General features: G+C 57.6%; 1 protein-coding gene across 4 annotated transcripts in view; it reads right to left on the bottom strand.

The window, feature by feature from the left end:
• TBC1D2B (TBC1 domain family member 2B) overlaps positions 1-16,026 on the bottom strand; it is a 334,347-nt gene that overhangs the window by 291,721 nt on the left and 26,600 nt on the right. For all 4 annotated transcript variants that reach the window (XR_008298880.1, XR_008298882.1, XR_008298881.1 and 1 more), the window contains exons 4-5: positions 3,616-3,779; positions 527-753 (exon numbers count right to left, since the gene is read on the bottom strand). Coding sequence is in view for 1 of the 4 variants with exons in the window: in XM_053223438.1 (XP_053079413.1) it covers positions 527-753; positions 3,616-3,779 (391 nt within the window). In the remaining 3 variants the exon portion in view is untranslated. The remainder of the gene's footprint in view (positions 1-526; positions 754-3,615; positions 3,780-16,026) is intronic.

The following is a 16,026-nucleotide window of genomic DNA, read 5'->3' as shown; positions in this document are numbered from 1 at the left end:
GAGCAAGGCGGGGCGGAGGGAATGCGGAAACCCCACTGGGAGCGTGTTAGTAGCGAACCTCCTCTCGAGGGGTCTCGGAAACAGAGAGGAAGAGACGTTAGCCGACGGAGCCTGTCTGCAGAGAACGGTAATAGGAAACAGGAAACAAACACGCGAACTGTGATCAGCAACAGGTCCCAGTGAGCGCACATCGGTGTTTAGAAAACGGGGGCTCTAAAACCTTAAGCCTCAGCTCTGGTCGGAGCAATCAAGCGCGCTCAGTTTCGGAAGAAACGGTGTTGTCTGACAGCACGTGGAGACTGTTCCCACCGGGAAGGGACTCTGGGCCAGCGCTGTGTCGAGAGAGACTGATGTACTCGTGTCTGAACGCGTGGCCTGGGGCACCAGAGTGCCCACAATGTGACACCCTGAGGGGAGCCCCCCCCCCCGGGGAACAAAACATCCAGAGACCCACGAAAGCCAGGCTTTGCCCCTCTGGTCCCGGCGGCTGATGTGGGGGGACACACATGCGCAGAAGGGAAGTCACCTTCTGACTGGACAGGTCTTTCTTCAGCCGCTCCAGCTCCTCCTGCTGGCTCTGCAACTGTGTTTCGGGGGCCGGCTTGCTGACGCCGCCACTGCTCTGCGGCCCCTCGGCGGAAGGGTCGCCACTGACGTGACGGTTCTTGTAGGACCCGATCATGTCTCTCAAAGGGCGCTTTCCTTTGTAGGGAATACGTCCAAAATCAAAGGGAAATCCTGAGCTGGTTCCTCCTACGTAAAAACAAAACTTTTTTAGGTGCAGGACAAATCCTCATTCTGGGAAGTCCGGTGAAACACATCAGCATCCCATCCATCATCCTCCAGAAAGCTGTGTGTCCCTCGCGCAGGGGACACAGGCGGGGGCGCCTCTCGCCCGACTCCTCGTTGATGAAAACCAAGCCTAAACTCAAGGAGCGGGATCCTTCCGTGTTACACTTGTCACATGATCACTGCTAAAGAAAACGCTCTCTCTGCTTGCTCAGTTTCTAAGATGAGGCCTGGTGGCGCTAACGAGTCTATGACAAGGCTTCCCTGCACCTTCTCTCAGGACTCATAAGTTCCTTTTCCAAAAGGTCAGTTCACGTCACCGTTCTCCCATGTCATCCACTTTTAGGACCAAACAGAAAGAGAACAGGCCAGGGAGGAGCATGGTGCTGGAGTCCTTGCAGGGTCCCCACCTGCACAGACAGCGGGTTCCCCGTGGGACTCCCACACCTCGGGGATCCCTGGCTTCCTTTTGCTCATCTGTTCCCAGCAAAATAAAAACAAGACAAAACCCCTCCCTAAATGTACGTTTTCTTAATTGTGAACATGCTTTAGAGCATGACTACCTTCTCTTTCTTAAAAAAAAAAGGGTATTTAAAGGGGCGCCTGGGGGGCTCAGTTGGTTGAGCTCAGGTCATGAACTCGCAGTTTGTGGGTTCGAGCCCCACGTCAGGCTCTGTGCCGACAGCTCGGAGCCTGGAGCTGCCTCAGATTCTGTGTCTCCCTCTTTCTCTGCCCCTCCCCCGCTCACACTCTCTGAAAATAAGTTTTTAAAAAAATGGGTACTTAAAAATACTAAAGGACCCAAATACATTTCTGCACCAATGGATTCAAATACATATTCAAGCTATAAGGAAGCAATGTGAAATAGTACAAACCACATAGGTCCCTTAAAGCTAGAAAACAAGGCCCTGACTCCCTGCTGTTTTGGGACAGGGGCCACCCTGGGAGAGGCCAGTGACTGGGTGGGTCCGGTCTCGTCCTGTCGAAGTGTGTGCTCACAGGGAAAATCCGCTGAGTACTCATTTGCAATCAGGGAACTTTGTGTGTGTTATGCTTTCGATTAAAAAGTCCACTTAGCAGGGGCGCCTGGGTGGCTCAGTCAGTTGGGCATCCAACTTGGGCTCAGGTCGTGATCTCACAGTTTAGGAGTTCGAGCCCCCTGTCGGGCTCTGTGCTGACAGCTCAGAGCCTGGAGCTGCTTTAGAGTCTGTGTCTCCTTCTCTCTGCCCCTCCCCCGCTTGCTCTCTCTGAAAAAAATAAACGTTAAATTTTTTTTTTTTTTAAAAGTCCACTTAGGAAACCCTAAGAGACTCTTAAATACAGAGAATAAACTGAGGGTTCTGGGGATGGGGGGGGGTTGGATGGGGGATGGGCATTAAGGGGACACTTGTTGGGATGAACACTGGGTGCTGCATGTAAGTGATGAATCATTAGATTCTACTCCTGAAACCATTATTACCGACTATATATAACTAACTTGGATTTTAGTAAAAGTTTGAGAAGAAAAAAAAAAATCCACCTACACAGCAGGGGAACAAACACAAAGGAGAGCGGCTGGGCACCCCGAGCGACAGGGCGACAAGCTGGTGGGCTGACTCACAGCCGGTACAGGATGGGTCCGCAGACCCCCGCTGCCTCTCAAGGGCGACTCCCGTCAGGAAGGTGCCCACAGGCCCCGGGAGTCTCCTGCCCACTTGGCCGCTCAGCCTTGCTGACCCCTCCCTTCCTTTTCACTCCAGGAGCCTCTACCAGAAGTCAGAGCTAAGGCGGCCCATCCGCCAGGACCCAGGTCCCCTTCCTCAGGAGGCGCTCCCGCTCAGGTGGGCCCCCCTCTGGCGTCGCACCCACCGAGCCGGCCCCGGGGAGCACAGCACGCCCGTCTGGCCGCATCTCACACCCCGTCACGTGGGACTGAGGGCCCCAAAGGATGACCCAGCGAACAGAAGCAAGTCTCGGCCACCCTCCCCAGGGGATGGGAAAGGTCTCTCCTTTAGTAAATACTTGCCCCCCCCCCATAAACATTTCCTAAAATCCCGCCTCCTCCTGCCAGCCCACGCTAGAATCACACACAAGGCAAAATTTCAATATTATTGTCGTTTTACATGAAAACATCAACATTCCCTCGTGGATCCCTGGACAGAGCGTCACAACCGGCTGTACAGACGGGGTCAGGCTGACAAACCCCCAAACAGAAATCCAGCCCCAAACCGGCGGGAACAGGACAGGGTGTGGTTCCAGGGGGCGGGGCCAGAGGGGTACACAGCCCCAGAGTGCCCTCGTCCCCTGGCGTCACCTCCTGGTCACGCAGCTGTGGAACAAGTGCAGGGTTAGACTATTAGATCAGACTCACTGTTTCTACGTGTAATAACACGCTGCCATAACTTTAAGATGAGTCGTTATCTCTTAGAGATACATACTAGGTGAAACATCTACATATAATGGAGTGACGTCTAGAATTTACTTTGAAATAATGGTGGGTGAGCACGGGGAGGGGAAGGGGCTGGGAAGAAAGAGAGGCCCTGATTTCACAACGGCACAACAAAGTCAGACGAGGCCACACCAGAATCCGTGACCTTGCACGTTCTACCTTCGTGTCTGTCACAGAATTCTGTAAACACAAGGTTTAAAAAAAAAATCAATACATCTGTAAAGAGCACCAGGACCCCCGGATGTCCCGTCCCTAACTTCACAGGCCCTCACGACTCATCTCCCACAGACAGGATGCAAATCCCTGCGCCTCCTGCTTCTGGGACCGCCTGCTACGGAAGAGTCCCCGCGCCCCTGGGGGCCGGCGGAGGGGGGGTCAGGCAGCAGGGACCGTCCTACCTTTGTTTCCTTCGGGCGCCTGCTTCCTCCTCTCTTCCTGCACCATTGACTCCTCCAGGTCCTTAGGGTTCGGGTCTAAAAGCTCCCACTCTTCATTGGTATAAAACACACTCTTGCGACTCTCACCGTGTCCTCTCCCAGGACGGAAAGATGACATTGAATTTCTGTCAGGAAAGAGGAAGCGTGTTGTTGAAAGAACCGTACAACAAGATGTAACTTCACGTATACAACTGTGAAAACGAACGGAGGAAACGGAGGGAGGGGCAGTCCCCACGCGGAGTCAGCAGCACACGGCTCAGTTTAAGAGCTGCCAGCCCATGACCCAGCAGTTCCCAAGTTCCCAGACGTGGGCAGGAAGACGGAGGGGAGTGCCCATGGCAGCAGCGTTCATTCCGGCAACAACGTGATGGTGGGAGCCTGACAGCTGCCAGAACAGACGCGGTAAATACACCACCGCGGAACGGGAGTGCGTCCACCCCGCAAACGCTCGCTTGTGCCCGTGGCCACCACTCAAGGTGCCAAGATCCACCAGAGACGGAGACACGTTCCCGTCCTGGCGCAGAGTACCCCAGAGGAAGCAACACGTGGCACAGGGCAAGTGTGTTTTAAAAGCTGAGCGAGGGGCGCCTGGGTGGCGCAGTCGGTTAAGCGTCCAACTTCAGCCAGGTCACGATCTCGCGGTCCGGGAGTTCGAGCCCCGTGTCAGGCTCTGGGCTGATGGCTCGGAGCCTGGAGCCTGCTTCCGATTCTGTGTCTTCCTCTCTCTCTGCCCCTCCCCCGTTCATGCTCTGTCTCTCTCTGTCCCAAAAATAAATAAAAAACATCGAAAAAAAATTAAAAAAAAAATAAAAATAAAAAAATAAAAGCTGAGCGAAAAAAGAAAGAAAATCAAACAATGACGTGTACACGTGACATGTTTTAAAATTAAAAAAAAAAAAACTTTCTAACGTTTACTTACTTTTGAGAGACAGAAAGAGAGCATGAGCAGGGGAGGAGCAGAGAGATTGGGAGGCACAGAACCCGAAGCAGGCTCCAGGCTCAGCCGTCAGCACAGAGCCCGAGGCGGGGCTCGAACTCACGAACCGTTAGATCATGACCTGAGCCGAAGTCAGACGCTTAAACCACTGAGCCCCCCAAGCGCCCCTAAAGTGACGTATTTTAAATCTTCAAGGTCACAGTGGCAACAGACGCTGTACATGCGCATGTGGTTAAGACTTGTAAGTGACCAGTCACCCGCGGGAAGGTCAAGGCGAGGAGGCATGTGCGGGGCCAAAGATGCGCAGCTTACACCGCTGGATCGACACATAGCTGAGCGACCCCACAACTGACCCCAAGCCCAGGTGTTCACCTGCAGGAACAAGACCGTGTCTGCACACAGGACCGGACCTTATTCATAGCAGCCACAAACGGGGTACAAGCCCCAAGCACATCCGTGGTGAGGGGGTCACCCAGCGGGACACGTCCACACACTCTACATGCTGTTCAGCGATAAAAGGGAACGAAATATGAAACTCTCCCCAATGCGCAAGAGTCCCAGAGAGACCGTGCTCAGTGAAGGATGAGGACAAAAGAATACACACAGCGTGACTTCGTCCATGTGACTCACCAGAGACGATGGCGGAGCACGGACCAGGGGCTGCAGGGACCAGGGTTTGGGAGAGGTCGGCGCAAGGGGCCCAGGGGGCTGGGGGGGCCACGGAAATGCTCCAACCTCCATCACGGAGGGGTTTACACAACCACGTACGGTTCCTGAAACCCACCAGCCTGTACACCTAACACAAGTGAGTTTATTGTAGGTAGATTACACCCGCTAAGGTGGTTAAATTACAGACGAGGGAGAAACGTGTCGTGTGGCTGAAGGCACTGGGGCGGGAGCGGTGGCCGCACGTCTGTGGGGAGCAGACGGAGGGCACCCTCACGTACGACAGTCATGTCTCAATGCTCTAGGTGTTTCTAAAGCATGACTGTCTTTCCCTGATATGAACCGTATCAAAGTGCTTTAAAAATACGAACGCAGAGAAACTACTTAACGCGCTTCGGTTTCTGCTGCTGCATCAGCACGTACCGCCCCCCCCCCCCCCCCAGCTCCACCGAGCAGCCCCAGGAGCCGGGCACGGACACCTGCTCACAGGCTCAGTGTCTACTCGGGACCACGGGCAGTGTCTTCCCTGTGCTGTGTATCCCGGTGGCGGCGACCGCGGTGCCTGCACGGGTGCCCACCATCGCCCCAGAAAGACCTCTCACAAGGGTGGCCGTGTTTGCAGAAAAAGCCATTGCAGAGCAGCTGCTCAGAAAGGGAAACAGAAACAGAAAGAGAAAGAAAATCTGCTCATTTCTTGGACACGACTGGCTCGTTACTTGGCCGAGTGCGGGCCCTGCCGGACCCACGACACAGCGGTTTCAGTGGCCCGGCCGTGGCTGCCGCGGACATGCCGCGCGTGGGCACCAGCACCCCCAACGGGACGAGTGAGAAGCACTGAGCCCCGGTTCTCACGGGGAGAGCGCGGGAAGGAGGCGCAGGGCGGGAGGAGGTGGTCTGGGAAAGAACAGCTATTTACACAACCTGGACCTTGCACACACACCCCACAGGGTTTCCCCATCTCCACTCTCGGTGAGGCTGCTCGCACAAAGCCGGGTTCTCCCTCGCGGGGACACGCGCCTACCCAGCCCCAGGTAAGGAAGCAATGGGATCAGGCTCAAAGCGGAAGCTCAAGCCAAAACAGCAAAGAGCCCACGTGAGGTTCAGAGGTTCTGTGACTGCGACACGAGACCTGGCTTGCACACACTACCCGGCTCGCAGCTGTCTACACGGGACCTCCTGGCGGAGGCTCGAGGCCCCTCCCCAGGCAGCCCTTGCTCTTTGAAGACCCCACTCTCGACTGACAAACCTTTGAGACGGCCTTCCATGTCCCCCAGGCACTCTGCCAGGTACCCGCGCTTTTGTTCAATAAATGAACCGGCACGGACAGTGAGAGGCCACCAGGAAGGCCAAACGGCACCTTGAGACCTGCCACGTTCAGCCTGAACTTTCTGTAAACACCAGCAACCTCCAGAACCAACAAGAAAAGCTTTGTTTCCAAATTTACATATTTCAGACTGACTTCTCCACATACATTTACAATCTAACAGAGAAATAACTTTTTTTTTTTTTTTTTTTTTTTTTTGAGAGAGAGACAGAGCGTGAGTGGGGGAGGGACTGAGAGGGAGGGAGACACATAATCCGAAGCAGCCCCAGGCTCCGAGCCATCAGCACAGAGCCCGATGCGGGGTGGGGCTTGAACTCGTGAACTGTGAGATCATGACCTGAGTCGAAGTCGGATGCTTAACACTGACCTACCCGGGTGCCCTGGGAAATAGTTTATTCAACACTCATTCGAGCTAGGATTCCAGATGTGATGGGACCACGGGGAAGCACCCTGCCAGCTCGGGTCTGGACTCCGCCAGCTCCACCAGCGGCAGGAAGGCTCCCCACCTTGGACACAGGCCGCCTCGGGGTCACCAACGGAGGGGACCTGACAGCTGCCCCCCCCAGTGACAGTGACACAGCCCATCCTCTGGTACAGATCAATTCTCAGACAGACTGTCCCAAGAACACAGACACACACAAGGGTATCCGGAGATGCCATCTGAAAGGAAAAAGGCAGAAGTGACCAGAAGGGGCCTGTGGATGCGACTAGGGACCTCAAGATGGGAGCATCAGTGTCCACACGGGAGGGAGGAGGAGGGGGCCCAGCACAGAGGATGGCGGGTGACGAGCCACAGGCCCGGGGTGGCCGCAGCCACCAGGAGCTGGAAGAGGCCACGGACGGACTCCCTCTGGGGCTCCGGGAGGAACCAGCCTCGGACGCCCTGAAGGTGGCCTTGGGACACGGATCTTGGACTCCCGGGTCCTGTTATGGCGATCCGCTTGCCCACCCACCACACTTCTCGTGCCAAACCTCAGCAGGCACTCAAGTGTGGGCCGCCACGTCTACAGGCAGAACGCATTACTGCCAACAGGACAACGTGGCAAAGCGGTGTCGTCAGGAAGGCGCGGTGCAGAGGGCCCGGCCACCTGATGTGGATCAATGCGTACACCGTCGTCATACACACGCCATGGCATCCAGCACAATGTGCGCTGCCTTGAGAGCCCCATCAAAGGAGAAATGCTCCTCTCGTGGAACCCCAGGCAGGCGGAGCCGCTCCAGATCCCCACGGCCCAACACACAGAACCTGCACCCACCCCCGCGCCACCCGTGCCCAGCGCCCGAGCTCCAGGCACGTGGACCCGGGGACTCAGGAAACCCTGTCCTCACCGCCTTCCCTCCTGCAGGTGCCTCCGTGCACTTCAACACCTAAGTCAACCCCGCCGTCCTACAGGGCCTCCCCACAACCCCTCAGCGTAGCCAGGGGTGCAGTGACCGCCGGCACAGCCCTCCCCTGCACCCCACCCGCCCCCAGTCTCCCCTGACGGCACGGTGCTTGATGGCAGGACGCAGAGGGCACGGGAGGGCATGAAGGTGACCGGGACGGCCCTTCAGAGGCCGCTTCTCAGAGCGGGCGGCAACCCCGGCAAGCCCCGAACTCTGAGGATCGTGAGGAGCACGCCGCCAACACACCAGAAGGCAAGACACTACTTAGCTTTACTGCCTAATGCTGACATTCTCCGGGGGTGGTCCGGGTTTTGCGTGCTCACGAAGGGCACGCGTCCACACAGAAGCGTGCGTCCCTCACTGTGGCTCCCGGGCAGAAAGGCGGACGCCGCTCACACCCGCTCACACCCAGCACACAGGCGCAGGGGCAGAGCGCTCCGGCCACGACGACTGCGGAGGAGCCCGGGGGTGGGGGTCCCCAGGAGAGAGAAGGCTCCCGGCAGGGGGACGGCCCGAGGAGGGGCCCGGGGGCAAGACCCAGCGGGTGCAGAACTGACAGAAGCCAGGCAGGCTGGCAGTGGAGGCGAGGAGCCCAGCGGGCAGGGAAGGCCTCGCGCCCGAGGCAAGGAGAAGGAAGGGAGGAAGGAGGGATTTGGGATCACAGGGACTGGGGTCCCCGCACCAGGAGGGCCCAGGACCAGCACACGATGCAGACAGGGTCCTCTTCCCACCCCCCAGCGCCAAACACGACAGGAGACACGGGCCACTCACGGCCTGGGAGGCCCTGGACGAGGCTCTGGCGTCCTCGGAGCCTGCCCAACGGCCAGCAGCTGGCCGAATGCACTTTCCAGCTGGGCCTGAGGGGCTGGAGCCTCTCGTGGCCGTCGTGGTTTCCGGGGAGCGGCATCACTCGGCCACAGCACTGGTGATGCGTGGCCTCAAAAGTGAAGTTTGGGGACAGTCGAGGTCGAGACAGCTGAGAGATGATGTGTGGAACACGCCCTCATGCTCCCCGGGGGCTGTCAGCCCCTCGGACCCCGCAACCATCGCACCCCATGGGGGCCAGAGGCCAGCTACCCCTTCTTTGTGCTGTCCTAACGTCAGTGCAGGGGTGCCTGGGGGGCTCAGTTGGTTGAGCCTCCCACTCTTTTTTTTATTATAAAAATTTTGTTTAAATGCTAATTTTTGAGAGAGAGCATGAGCAGGGGAGAGTGAGAGAGAGGGAGACACAAAATCTGAAGCAGGCTCCAGGCTCTGAGCTGTCCGACATGGGGCTTGAACACCCAGACTGTGAGACCATGACCTGAGCAGAGGTCAGATGCTTAAGTGACTGAGCCACCCAGGCCCCGCCAGCACCCAACTCTTGACTTCAGCTCAGGTCATGATATGGTTCGTTAAGTTCAAGCCCTGCGTTGTCGGGCTCTGTACTGACAGCATGGAGCCTGCCTGGGATTCTCTCTCATTCTCTCTCTCTCTCTCTCTCTCTCTCCACCCCCACCCCCACTCTGCACCAACTTGTACTCACCAACTCATATCTGTCAAAATAAATAAACTCAAAAAAATTATTAAATAAAATAACCGTGTGACTATACTCCTTGGGCTTTTTCTTTTTTGAGGTCTGAGGCGTTTATGTAAAAGTCTGTATTATTCATTCCTGTGTGCGTTCGTTCTACGTTATCACATCTAAACATTCATCAAAACCAGAAAAGTTTGTTAAGAACTTTCAGATGCTGCACTGGGGCTTTGGCACCTTGTCTCCCGACGTGCACAGAGCTGTGCCTATGAGGAAGACCGTGTCCTAACTCCACGTCACAGCCAGGTCAGCCACCTCCCCAAACCACCAAGCCTCTGGGTGCCGGCGTCAGGCACTCTGGCACGGCCCTAGTGCCCAAGACTGCACGGTCTCCCCAGATCACCAGCTGGGCACGCACGTGACCACTTCCACCAGGCCTGAGGTCAGGAGAGAAGCTAGAGCAAAGGAGCAGGGCAGGGCCGGGCACGAGACTAGCGGGCTAGCGTGGTCCCTATGGCCACCATCCCCCTGATGGGGCCCGACAGACACCGTGGAGAGCGCAGCAGGACCGGGTGACTTCACCACCACTGAACATTCACAACCACCCAGTGGAAGGGCGCGCGCGCACACACACACACACACACCAATTTACTAATGGAGAATACAGTGCTCAGAGAGGTTAGGTGACTGGCTCAACACCACACAGCTAACGTGTAACCAGGCTGACTGTACAGAGCGCCAATGGAGGGAGAGCTCAGCACCTGACAGCGGATCTTGCGTCCAGGCCACAAGGCACTGTTCACGGTCGTCACACAACCTGTGACACCGTGGCGGCCCACGCACACCTCCTGCACAAACCCGTCTCCCTCACGCCCTGCACAAGCTCCAGAGCACATATTTCCCCATGCCCAGGCCTACGCTCTCCCCGTCCCGCCCACACCCCCAGCCCCGAGCCCCCGCTCCCACGCAGACCAGCCCCAGCCCTGAGCCCCCAGCCCCTGCTCCCACGCGGACCAGCCCCAGCCCTGAGCCCCCAGCCCCTGCTCCCACGTGGACCAGCCCCAGCCCTGAGCCCCCAGCCCCTGCTCCCACGCAGACCAGCCCCAGCCCTGAGTCCTGAGCCCCCGCTCCAACGTGCACCAGCCCCAGCCCTGAGGCCCCAAGCCCCCGCTCCCACGCAGACCAGCCCCAGCCCTGAGTCCCGAGCCCCCGCTCCCACGCGGACCAGCCCCAGCCCTGAGCCCCAAGCCCCCGCTCCCATGCAGACCAGCCCCCAGCCCCGAGCCCCTGCTCCCACGCAGACCAGCCCCAGCCCTGAGGCCCCAAGCCCCCGCTCCCACGCAGAACAGCCCCAGCCCTGAGCCCCCACTCCCACACGGACCAGCCCCCAGCCCTGAGCCCCAAGCCCCTGCTCCCATGCAGACCAGCTCCAGCCCTGAGCCCTGAGCCCCCGCTCCCACACGGACCAGCCCCAGCCCCAGCCCTGAGCCCCCGCTCCCACGCGGACCAGCCCCCAGCCCTGAGCCCCGAGCCCCTGCTCATACGCGGACCAGCCCCCAGCCCCCAGCCCTGAGCCCCGCTCCCATGTGGACCAGCCCCCAGCCCTGAGCCCCGAGCCCCCGCTCCCATGCGGACCAGCCCCCAGCTCCCAGCCCTGAGCCCCCGCTCCCACGTGGACCAGCCCCCAGCCCTGAGCCCCGAGCCCCTGCTCACACACGGACCAGCCCCAGCCCTGAGCCCCGAGCCCCCGCTCCCACACAGACCAGCCCCAGCCCCAGCCCTGAGCCCCCACTCCCACACGGACCAGCCTCCAGCCCTGAGCCCTGAGCCCCGACTCCCACGCGGACCGGCCTGGACTTCAGAGCACACCCAGCTCTCTTACTGAAGGTGATCTGAACTGTTAGGGGTAATGAAAAGGTTGGTAAAAGCAGGAACCACCGGGAAGCAACTTCATGCCAACGCATGCACCTGTCCAGGTATGGGCACCTGTGTGGCGTTCTGGGGTCAGCAGCCAAGGCCTCTTCCCGAGCCCGGGCCCCAGCCTGGACTCTTCCGACGAGCCGCACCCACACGACATCATCAAGCTCGTCCAGGTCTGTTGATTCTTTCTGAGTGTGGAAAGTGGACTTAGAGCCTCAAACAACCTACAGTCTGCAGATTTTCCACCATTTTCTCCCCCTGCACATGTTGCCCGTGTCCTGGGGGCAATATTTTAGTGACTCACTTTTATCAAATCTCTCCCAAGCGTTCAACTTCTTTTTCATACAAAAAAAATTCCCAAGGTGCCTGAGTGGCTCAGTTGGTTGAGCGTCTGACTTCGGCTCAGGTCATGATCTCAGGGCTCACGGGTTCAAGCCCCGCGTCGGGCTCTGTGCTGACAGCTCGGAGCCTGGAGCCTGCTTCGGATTCTGTGCCGCCCCCCTCTCTGCCCCTCCCCCACTTGGGCTGTGTGTGTGTGTGTGTGTGTGTCTCAGAAATAAATGATAAAAAAAAAAATTCCCTTTCATACATACAGGCTAATTAAGTATTTCCCTGATACAGACAAGGACACAGGCAGTGACCGGCAAGGAGCAAACCCAGGCAAGTCCTGGAAGCCAGCGGCGGCCTCGCGCACTCCTGTGACTTAAAACGCCGTTCACTGGGAGCCGGTGGAAGGGACGCTGGGTGGGGTCTGCCCTGGAAACCCTGACTACATTCTGAATAAAACGCCGTTTTGAATTCATACACATACATGCAATTGTTGAGGCTTTAGCTTCCAATACAGGAATATGATTTCTGTGGTCGTTAAAGTCGCTCCGTGCCCCTAAAGCGTTTCACGTGAACCTTCATGAAGCATGCTGTAAGTACCACAACCCCCTACAGTTTCCACAGGAGGGGCCGCTGCGGACGGCGGCTCTGTCACAGCTGTGCCCCCACTCCGGCTCCGGCTCCGGCTCCCGCTCCCCGCATCTGGGACTCAGCGGGGGCGGCTCTGTCACACGGCCTCCCGGTGCCGGGCCCTCAGGATGTGATCACCACCCCCGCTTCACAAACGAGAAACAGAGGCCCCGAGGTCGCAGAGCTGGGACTGCCACGTGGACAAGGCCGCCCTGTGTAGGTACAGGCGGCGGACGGTGACCCCAAACGATGATGAGCCGAGTGTTGTGACCACAAGGAGGGACAAGAGCACTTTCCCCAGGCCCAGCCATCCCCGGGCAAGGACACGGGAGCACCGGGGGGTTATGGGCTGCCGCCCCTGGTTCCACTGCTAAGTGAGGGCAGACGAGAATGGTCAGGCATGAAAATCCGGCAAAACCAACGGTTTCCCAAATTACGCCCTTATGCTGACAGTGGGACCTACCGAGGGCCCCCGGGCATCCTGCCGTACGCTTGCCTGACCTTGGACAGGCCGCCTTCCTGCTCCAAGCCTCAACTCTTTTGCCTGTAACAGAGAGACGGTCTCTTGGTGGCCCTACCACCTCTCCAGGAGCACCTGCTGGGGGCCGGCAGACAAGCTGGTGCCTCGGTGGGGGCACCGTGCGTGAAGGTCCCAGTGGACCGAGGTGCCATGGCTGCATGCCATGGCTCAGGGAGCCAGCAGGCGGGGACACGGGGGCCTAGGGAGCCGACCGCATGCAGACCAACAAGGCTCCTGTGGCGGGGGGGAGCGGGAGCATCAGGGGAAGAGGGGGAGGAGGAGAGCAGGGGTGAGAGCCTCCTGCAGGCCGGGTGCGCGGCCACGTCCCCTTCACTGTCCACGTGAACCGTGTGTCAGCAACTGACAACACACTGAGAAGGGGTTTCTTCTTATACTGAACCCAACCAGAAAGGTAAAAAGGGGCCACCGGGTGAAACATGTCCCCCGACGTGCGTGGTGCCTGTGACAGCTCTCCCCACGCACACCTCAAAGCCCAGGGGGAGCAGCTGGCCAACAGCACGCGGTCCCGGGGGGCCCCACGGCAGCCTCACCCTCCACAAGGTGCCCAAGCCCCAGGGGTCCGTGGCCACCACCAAGGTCGAGTTGATGAGTAGAAACACGGCCCCTCGGATCCTCGAGGGACAGGGGATATGGGGCCAATGCTGTCCCCAAGACAGGAGAGCATGGGAGCCCCGGTGTCCTGGAGCAGCTGGGGCAGGACCCCGAACAGAACCAGGGGTCCCTGGAGGCTCTTGCAGCCCCCTCCGAGGGCGCCAACCCCAGGGACCCCCCAAAGGGCTGTGACGTGACCTCCAAGAGCTCAACCAGGGTCCCACAGACAACATGGGAGAGCTGCCCTCAGCTTCTTGCAGGGAGACCGGAAGGAACGTCCTGAATGCCCCACAATGCCCTGCTCCTAACAAGGCCTGCCCTTGGGGTCAGCCGGTCAGCCAGAGCCCATCCGGCTAGGCTGGGCTGGTTCCAGAAGGGACCCCCGCCCAGCTCTGGCCCCTCTCGCCATCCTGTCCACCTACGGGGGAAGGAAGGACAGAGAGACGCAAGTGGGTCCACGGTACAGGGGCCCGCGCTCGCCTGTCACAGGACGAAGACCCTTCCTCCCTCCCCGCATCACTACGTCACAAGGGGCCTCTGACGCAGCTCCTGTCACCCCGTATGGCACACCTGCCATCAAGAACAGTGACGGGGCCGATCAGAAGGCCAAACAGCCTGATGTGAAGAGAGTGAGCAGAACCAGACAAGACAGGGATGCCGGACACTCTGACCGAAATTTAAAAGAACTCAGGGCTCTGACGGGCAGAGAGCACGGCACGCGGTGCCAGGTGGGCAACATGAGCAGAGAGCTGGAGGCCCCAAGGAAGAACCAAAAAGAAATGACAGAGATTTAAAAAAAACAAACAAGACACCACGAGAGCAATGAAAAGGCTCCCAAAGGGCCTGTTCGTAGGACGGACACGGCTGAGGAGACAGCCTGGGAGCTGGAGGGCGCATCCACAGACTGGGGTCAACAGGAGAACGGACCGTCTGCGGAGCGAGGCCAAGTGCGCCAGGGGACGACAGAGAAACAGGAGCAGGGGTCCCCAGATTAGAGTCAGACACCAAAGCACAGAGAACACCTAGCAAAATAAACTCCAAGAAACCGTAACTTGGCAGGACGTTCCCAAATTACAGCAAACTGAAGGTGAAGGAAAAATCCAGAGAGAAGCCTGAGGAAAACACCTGACCCACATCGCTGCCGCCTCAGAAACCACACAAGCAAGACGTGAGTGGAGGGAAACGTTTGAGGTCTGGGAAGAAAACCACCGAGCTTGAACTCTCCTCTGCAAAATCAGCCTCACAACGAAGGAGAAACGGACTCTCTCAGATGAACAGAAATGGCGGGAACTTGTTGCCAGGGGACTTGCCTCGCAAAAGAAAGTTAAGTTCTTTAGGCAGAAAAAAACGATATAGGTCAGAAACTCAGACCCGGAAGACAGGGCAGGGGAAGTCAAACACAGAACTTTATTTTTCGTATTCTGATTGATCCACCAGATAACAGCTCGTTCAGGATACTAACACCAGTGACGTGTTCGCTGATGTGTGCGTGTTGTGTGCACGTGCTCTGTGCGCCCCACACGATGACAGTGGCGACACAGGGACGGACGCAGGAAGTGAGAAGGCTTCGCTGTCTAAGGCACGCACCCACCTGTGGAGCAGCACAGCATGACTTTAAAGTGAACCTGGACTAGCGGGAAAGGTGTGTTGCAAACTCCAGAACAGACACTTAAAAAAAAGAAGTAAGGCTGATACGTTAAAAGAGAAAATGGAAAGCTAGAAGATGCTCGACGGAAACCACGAGAGGAAGGGGAGCCCGGCTGGCTGTTGGTAGAGCACGCAACTCTCGATCTCGAGGTTGTGACTTCAAGCCCCACGTTGCGTGTTGAGATCACTTAAAAAAATAAAATAAAATAAAATAAAACCACAAAATGCAGAAAAAGAGTGGAAGACAAAAACAGGACCTAACTGCGTGTTGTCTTAAGGAACCCGCTTCAAATATAAGCACTTACAGATTAAAAGTAAATGGAGGGGTGCCTGGGCGGCTCAGCCTGTTGAGCGTCCGACTTCATTCGGCTCAGGTCATGATCTCATAGTTCGCGAGTTCGCACCCTGTGTCGGGCTCTGTGCTGACATCTCGGAGCCTGGAGCCTGTTTTGGATTCCGTGCCTCCCTCTCTCTCTGCCCCTCCCCCGTTCATACGCGGTCTCTCTCTCAAAAAGAAGCATTTTTAAAAAAAGGTAAATGGAGAAAAACACACTGTGCTAACGCTAATCAAAAGAAAGCAGAAACAGTTGTATGATTTTCAGACAGAGCCAACTTCAAAAGAAAGGAAGTCGTGAGGGATAAAGAAGGCATTTCATAATGAGACAAGGTCAGGTCTCCAAGAAGACAACAGTTCTTAACGCATATACCCGATCAGCAGTGTCGGTAAAACCACAGGAAAAATAGAAGAACAAACTACTGTAGTCTGAGACTTTGATACCCTGGGTCAGAAATGAAAGGAGCTAGGGGCACCTGGGGGGCTCAGTTGGTTGAGCATCTGACTTCGGCTCAGGTCATGATCTCACTGTTTGTGGGTTCGAGCCCCGCGCCGG

The sequence above is a fragment of the Acinonyx jubatus genome, chromosome B3 (genome assembly GCF_027475565.1).
Source record: "Acinonyx jubatus isolate Ajub_Pintada_27869175 chromosome B3, VMU_Ajub_asm_v1.0, whole genome shotgun sequence".
Lineage (NCBI taxonomy): Eukaryota > Metazoa > Chordata > Mammalia > Carnivora > Felidae > Acinonyx > Acinonyx jubatus.
This window is presented reverse-complemented; position numbering and strand designations above follow the sequence as displayed.